The following is a 7,500-nucleotide window of genomic DNA, read 5'->3' as shown; positions in this document are numbered from 1 at the left end:
ACCTAGCTGTTAGCGGTGTTCCACAACGGCACTGTTTTGTTTTGCGCAGCAGCAATCTTTTGACATTAAAAACTATAATAGACTTAACATTAAATAGGCCTAAAGAAATGTCCCCGCCATGTGTGAATCATTTAAGTATATCCATATAATAAGCGGGTTAACTTTCGGCGAGTCGGTCGCTTTGTGGAATAGCAGCACTTCCGCTCCGCGTCGGGGTCTAAAGATTCTCTCTGTCGTGCTGCTATTCCATGGTAGCGACCTTCTCGCCGAACGTTAACCCTTACTTAGGCCTACTTAAGTAGGCCTATATCTGGGGAACTTCTCTGAAGTGAAAACCTTTCCATGCTTTCCAAAACATTAACAAATGACTCGATAAGCATTGCTTATGCATTATCAAGGAGTTACAACTCATTACTTAAGTATATCTGGGGAACTGATCTAAAGTGAAAACCTTTCCATGCTTTACAAATCGTTAACAAATGATTTGTTAGGCATTGCTTATGCATTAACAAGAAGTTACAACTCACTACTTGCGCATATATGGGGAACTTTTAAATTGAAAACCTTTCCATGCTTTCCAAAACGTTAACAAATGACTTGTTAAGCATTGCTTACGCATGATCAAGGAGTTACAACTCATTACTTAAGTATATCTGGGGAACTGATCTAAAGTGAAAACCTTTCCATGCTTTACAAAACGTTAACAAATGATTTGTTAGGCATTGCTTATGCATTAACAAGAAGTTACAACTCACTACTTGCGCATATCTGGGGAACTTTTAAAGTGAAAACCTTTCCATGCTTTCCAAAACGTTAACAAATGACTTGTTAAGCATTGCTTATGCATTATCAAGGAGTTACAACTCATTACTTAAGTATAACTGGGGAACTGATCTAAAGTGAAAACCTTTCCATGCTTTACAAAACGTTAACAAATGATTTGTTAGGCATTGCTTATGCATTAACAAGAAGTAACAACTCACTACTTGCGCATATCTGGGGAACTTTTAAAATGAAAACCTTTCCATGCTTTCCAAAACGTTAACAAATGACTTGTTAAGCATTGCTTATGCATTATCAAGGAGTTACAACTCATTACTTAAGTATATCTGGGGAACTGATCTAAAGTGAAAACCTTTCCATGCTTTACAAATCGTTAACAAATGATTTGTTAGGCATTGCTTATGCATTAACAAGAAGTTACAACTCACTACTTGCGCATATCTGGGGAACTTTTAAAGTGAAAACCTTTCCATGCTTTCCAAAACGGTACAAATGACTTGTTAAGCATTGCTTATGATGAAATAACACATACATAACGACTTACTCGTGATTCACTAAGGGTTAATTAATGTTAAAAATAAGGCTTAACTAAGGTTTAACTTTGCTTAGCGAACCGTTATATCAGCACACACTAACCATTTACTAACGGTAGTAGATAATAGTTAGGAAATGAGAAATAATGCTTACATAATGATTAACTCGTGATTCACTAAGGGTTAACTAATGGTAAAATAAGGCTTAACTAACCCTTAAGTAATGCCTAAAAAGGGGTACTTATTATAAAGTGTTACCGAATTTAACACTAAATCCGCATGGGACCACATACTGCAATTTAATGTGTGTGCATGTGTGTGCATGTGTGTGTGTGTGTGTGTGCGCGCGCGTGCGCGTGCGTGTGTGTGTGTGTGTGCGCGCGTGCGTGTGCGTGTGTGTGTGTGTCTGTGTGTCTGTGCGCGTGTGTGCGCATTTGTGTGTGGGTTAGGGTGACCAGATTTGAAAAGGAGGACACTTTTTTTGGGGGGGGGGGAGTCATTGGTGTCTCTGTGTATCTACAGGCATGATAGTAGGTCTATAAAGTATCGGTATCAATGCATCCAAAATGGTAATTTGTTTAAAAGCCACTTGAACTATTTGGCATGCACATTCATTTGTCTACTATAAATGACAATTTAAATCTCTTCAGTTCGGCCTATAGGCCTATCACATAATTTGTGTGATCATATGATGCAGGGTGTGCCTTTGTTACAATCCTAGATAGTAGGCCTAACACCTATATTGGAGTAGCTCAACTGCTCAATTTCATAGGCCTATTGCATAGGCATATTCCAATTTCTGCATTAGGTTTTTAAAAATAGATTCACCATCATGTAGGCCCATCTCAGCCATTCCCCACAAAGATGAATGAAATTAGGCTATATAACATTGGAAACTAAATATAAAAAAACACAACATTTGTGGTTTTCAACTGAATTGATAATGAAGTGCTATTAGGCTACATTTTAGGCTTATATGTTTATAAGACACCTCACAATTTACCCCTCCACTGTCATCCATTAGGCCTACTTAGCTAGGCTAGGCCTACTTGTAGTGGCATGGTGCTCAGAGATTAGCAATAGGCACTGCAGCCATTAAGAGAGGAACTGGAGTTTTACCTACCATTAATAAGCTAACCCATACAGCGTTGTTTTTGCAAATAACTTGTACAAATAACTTGGAAATGTCAGATCATGAAAGATTTTTTAGGCTAAGTCTTGTGACAAGGTGTAACTAAACTTGTACCTCCCTAAATTATGGATTTGGTGGTGTTACTAGGCTTACTCCTGTGTTAGGTTACTTTCATACCTGGCTTCACACGCGGGATTTTTTTTTTCCAACTCCACCGCGAACGTGCATTTGCGTTTCTATCGGCATTGCCGTCCGTAGAACCGGCGGACAGATGCGCTTTCGCTTGTAAACATGGGGCGCACTGGCTTGTCCCCTACTTCTTTCGGACACACGGTGCGAAGTGGCTAGATTTGATGAGAAGGGTGTGACTAATTTGCGAACGGTAGAGAGAAACCAGGAGTGGAGTCAAATGGAACGGAGTGAAAATTACAATGCAGACGAATTTGGTCTATATTTCAGGCAGTCCAACAAAATCCCAGACATTTCTGAAATTCCCCCCGGACATTTTTTTAGGTCTCAAAAGTAGGACATGCCCGGGAAAAGGAGGACGTCTGGTTACCCTAGTGTGTGTGTGCGGGTGCATGAGGGTGTGTGTGTGTGTGTGTGTGTGTCTGTGTCTGTGTCTGTGTGTGTGCGTATGTGTGTCCGCGGGTGCATGTGGTGCATGTGTGTGTATGTGTGTGTGCACTGTGCATGTGTGTTTTACCATGTAGAGCTTAGCCATTTTCCTGTTTGAGATATCGGCAACCGCATCGTCGTTGTCATCTCCTTCGGGCAGATCTGGCTTCTCCCCCAAAACCTACAACCACACACACACACACACACACACACACACACACACACACACGCACACACAGACGCACGCACACACAAACACACACACACACACACACACACACACACACACACACACACACACACACACACACACACACACACACACACACACACACACACACACACACACAGTCACTTAGAATCCATAACATTGCTAAAAATTGTAACAGGAAAAGAGGGCACTTAAGGACTGGAGGAACACACACCAGACAAAACTAGTTACCACTTTACATTACATTACATTATATTACATTATATTGCATTTGGCAGACGCTTTATAACCAAAGCGACTTTCAAAAGAGGACATATTCAAGCCAACATCACAAGCAAATACAATGTGCACAGGAGATATACAGAACAACAAGTGCAGTTGCAGAGGGGTTAGGTTTTTTTTTTTTAATTAAAGAGTAAATAACGAGTACACACACACAAACTAAACTAAACTAAACATCATGTCAGGAGTCTGCCCTGGGGCAAGGCCAGTTCAAGCATTAGTCTAGTAGATTCTCTCGAAAGAGGAAGGTCTTCAGTTGTTTCTTGAAGGCTGCAAGAGATGTGCTTAGTCTTGCTGCCTCTGGGAGACCGTTCCACCACTTGGGTACCACAACGCAGAACAATCTTGACTGGGAGTACCTAGAGCGACTGGATGGCAGAGCCAGACGGCTTGTGCTGGATGAGCGCAGTTCTCTTCCAGTAACATAGGGCGTTAGTAGGTCCTTCAGATAAGCTGGGGCCGTTCCTGTGATGGTTTTGTAGGCAAGGGTCAATGCCTTGTGCTTGATCCGGGCGGCGATCGGTAAACAGTGCAACTCAATAAATAGAGGAGTAACATGGGTCCTTTTGGGTTGATTGAATATCAACCGTGCCGCCGCATTCTGGATCATCTGCAGAGGTTTTAGCGCACAAGCAGGTAGGCCTGTCATGAGTGAGTTGCAGTAGTCAACGCGGGACAGGACAGTGGCCTGCACCAGTCGTTGTGTAGAATATTGTGTCAGCACAGGTCTGATATTCCGTACGTTGGACATCTGGAATCGACAGGTCCGGGTGACTGAGTCGATGTAGTTGGAGCATGTCAGCTCATCATCAATCATGACGCCAAGGTTTTTGGCGACTTTGTTTGGGGTCACGATGGTGGAGCCTATCTTGAGGTTGATGTTGTGACTGAGCGACTCTTTAGCTGGGATCACCAGGAGCTCTACCACTAACCACTACAAAATATTTCAATGATCACACATTTGAACATTTGGTAACACTTTATTTTAGTGTTACATCTATTAGTACTGATACATACAATATTAATACCTGTACATTGTATAAGTAACGAGTAAGGCATGTACTAAGCAAAATCAAACATTTGTTCATGCACATCTTGTTCATGCACAATTAGGGGTTTATTGCCAATACCAATATAACCTTAGTAAGGACCTAGCAAATATTTGATTTTGCTTAGTACATGCCTTTCAAGTTACTTGTACAAGCATTGATATTGTATGTATCAGTGCTAATAGATGTAACACTAAAATTAAGTGTTACTGATTTTTTTTTTATTTGGCCATCTTGTAAGTCATTAAGTTATGGGGTTAATCCAGGCATTACGTATAGGCCTATTTACAGCATGCAACATGCAACATCTTATATCCGTATGAAGTTTCAGTGGTGTGCAGTGTGCTGGGTAAATAGATGAAAAACAATTCTAAAAATACAGGCTAGGGCTACACTGCATGCACCACAAACTGTAAGTGGAACAATGCTTTTGCATAGTGAGCGTATGTGGTTCACATGAGGTTAAGCAGCATTTACCACAGAGCATGTTAGGACATTGACAAACAGTAGAAAACACACACACGCACACACACACACACACACACACACACACACACACACACACACACACACACACACACACACACACACACACACACACACACACACACGCACGCACGCACACACGCAGGCAGGCAGGCAGGCAGGCAGGCAGGCAGGCAGGCAGGCAGGCAGGCAGGCACGCACACACACACACACACACACACACACACACACACACACACACACACACACACACACACACACACACACACACACACACACACACACACACACACACACACACACACACACACACAGAGAGTCCTGAAACCATTAGCTATTGCTCAATCAAACATCTTTTAATATTCTCACGGCAAGGCAACCAACAACAATTTGAGACATGTCAGATATGCCTGGAAGGTGCATGTCATCCAGAGATTCAAGTGTGACTCACAAACTATTGTGGCCCAGCTACTGTGTGTGTGTGTCTGTGTGTCTGTGTGTCTGTGTGTGTGTGTGTGTGTGTGTGTGTGTGTGTGTGTGTGTGTGTGTGTGTGTGTGTGTGTGTGTGTGTGTGTGTGTGTGTGTGTGTGTGTGTGTGTGTGTGTGTGTGTGTGTGTGTGTACTTGTCTTTGTGAGTGCATGTGTGTGCACCTCCATGTGTACCGCACTTTGAAGAGCTGTGTGCAACACCCCATGTAATATATATGACAGTTCAGGTGCAGGAAGACAGCAAAGGAAGACACTTATGCAGTTACAGTTTTTTTCAATTGCTAACAAGCGCTTACCCATACTTTGGATACTTTTTCTAAACTCTTAACACAGACTACCACCTACCAAGCACAACTGGCCAAACTCTTCATTTTCTTCTCAAAAGCACACACTGTTAAACATACACAAAGAAATGCATTCATTGACTGCTAATTGTGTGAAAAGGGCATGTAATGTGTCAACTGTATGGCAATGGAAAGCCCTTGGTGTGCTAACTGTATTAAGAGTTTTGCAAATGTCGCTGAGGTTTGGACAAAAGCTTTTTAGCAATTGAAAAAAACTGTAAAGCTGACAGACATTGTTAAGTATTTGCTATGATACAATATGGTGTGCTATGTTGAAAGACTACACAGACTGTATCAAGTACACGTAGCTGTGTAGATTTCAACTTTTTTGAGCCTTTTGTTGAGTTGACACCCTTGTGACTCCTTTAAATTGTGCAAAGTTTTGAACATTGCAGAGCTTCCGTGAAGTAGCTGTACTATATATACCGTATGAGAGAGTTGAGTATATATAGAAAGGCCACACTGGACGAAACATTGTTTCTGTAAATAAAATTCAGCTGGATGGACAAGAGTGTGCGGTATCTTCCTCTTCCAAATGAAGAGCTCTTTTCCAAAATGAGATATATCCATTTAATAGAATGTTGGGAAATATACATTTTTGTACTGGGCATTCCATTGAAATGCATTGCAAAATGCATTTTTATAGAGGTTTTAAAGTATGTTCTCAAAATATTTGAATGGCAAGAATTCACACATAGATGATAGGACATCTCACCAGTCAATTCCAATATTAAAATGCAAAAAGTCAAAAATGGTGGATATAGGGTTTTGGAAAAGAGCTCTTCAAATATAGAGTTGAGTAATGGGCCATTCCCCCTCAACTGTTTTTTTTCTGCTTTATGTACTGCATATTAAAAACGACATGCATGCAGTGCATGTTTACTTGGATGTCATGACAGCTGCTGGAAGTTGCATAATATTTGCCGTGTTGTTGCTACGATGTCAAAACACAGTAACAGACTCTTCAACGAGACAGAGAGTTGTGCCAGAGTCCAAATGTAATCTCTTGACACACTCAGCTTGACGGACTCCACAGAAAGTTTATAAACAGTCACTTAAATACACAAATTGAATTGTTCTCCAGACATGCCTATAGCCTAACTTCTGTGTTTGCAACTATAGTGACGCCCTACGGCTGTAAAATTGTGCATACTGTAAATAACTGTATGGAGTTGAACAAGCTGTTGTGCTTGCAACTTTGTTGAAATGGGTATTACATTGCATTACATTACATTACATTGCATTTATAACCAAAGTGACTTTCAAAAGAGGACATAATCAAGCCAACATCACAAGCAAATACAAAGTGCACAGGAGATATACAGAAGTTCTGGTATTGATTGTATTTGTGTATTGGTGGATATACCTGTAAAGATATTATCTTGTTTTCATAAGATATTTTTTAGGCTTTTTATTGCTTTCCAGATAGGATAGTAGGAGAGACAGTTAACAAGATGGGAGAAAGAGACAGGGAAGGATCGGGAAGTAACCCGGGCCGGGAATCGAAACACGGGTCACCAGTGTGCCAGTCCAGTGCCCAGCCGCTTGAGCCACTGGACTGGCACACCCAAGA

At 41.3% G+C, this 7,500-nt stretch overlaps 1 protein-coding gene across 1 annotated transcript in view; it reads right to left on the bottom strand.

The window, feature by feature from the left end:
• Positions 1-7,500, bottom strand: part of scin (scinderin) — a 36,432-nt gene that overhangs the window by 17,569 nt on the left and 11,363 nt on the right. Inside the window, exon 5 of the mRNA XM_063185416.1 lies at positions 3,155-3,247. Within this exon, the coding sequence (XP_063041486.1) occupies positions 3,155-3,247 (93 nt within the window). The remainder of the gene's footprint in view (positions 1-3,154; positions 3,248-7,500) is intronic.

This window comes from Engraulis encrasicolus, chromosome 20 (genome assembly GCF_034702125.1).
Source record: "Engraulis encrasicolus isolate BLACKSEA-1 chromosome 20, IST_EnEncr_1.0, whole genome shotgun sequence".
NCBI classification, from domain to species: Eukaryota; Metazoa; Chordata; class Actinopteri; order Clupeiformes; family Engraulidae; genus Engraulis; species Engraulis encrasicolus.
This window is presented reverse-complemented; position numbering and strand designations above follow the sequence as displayed.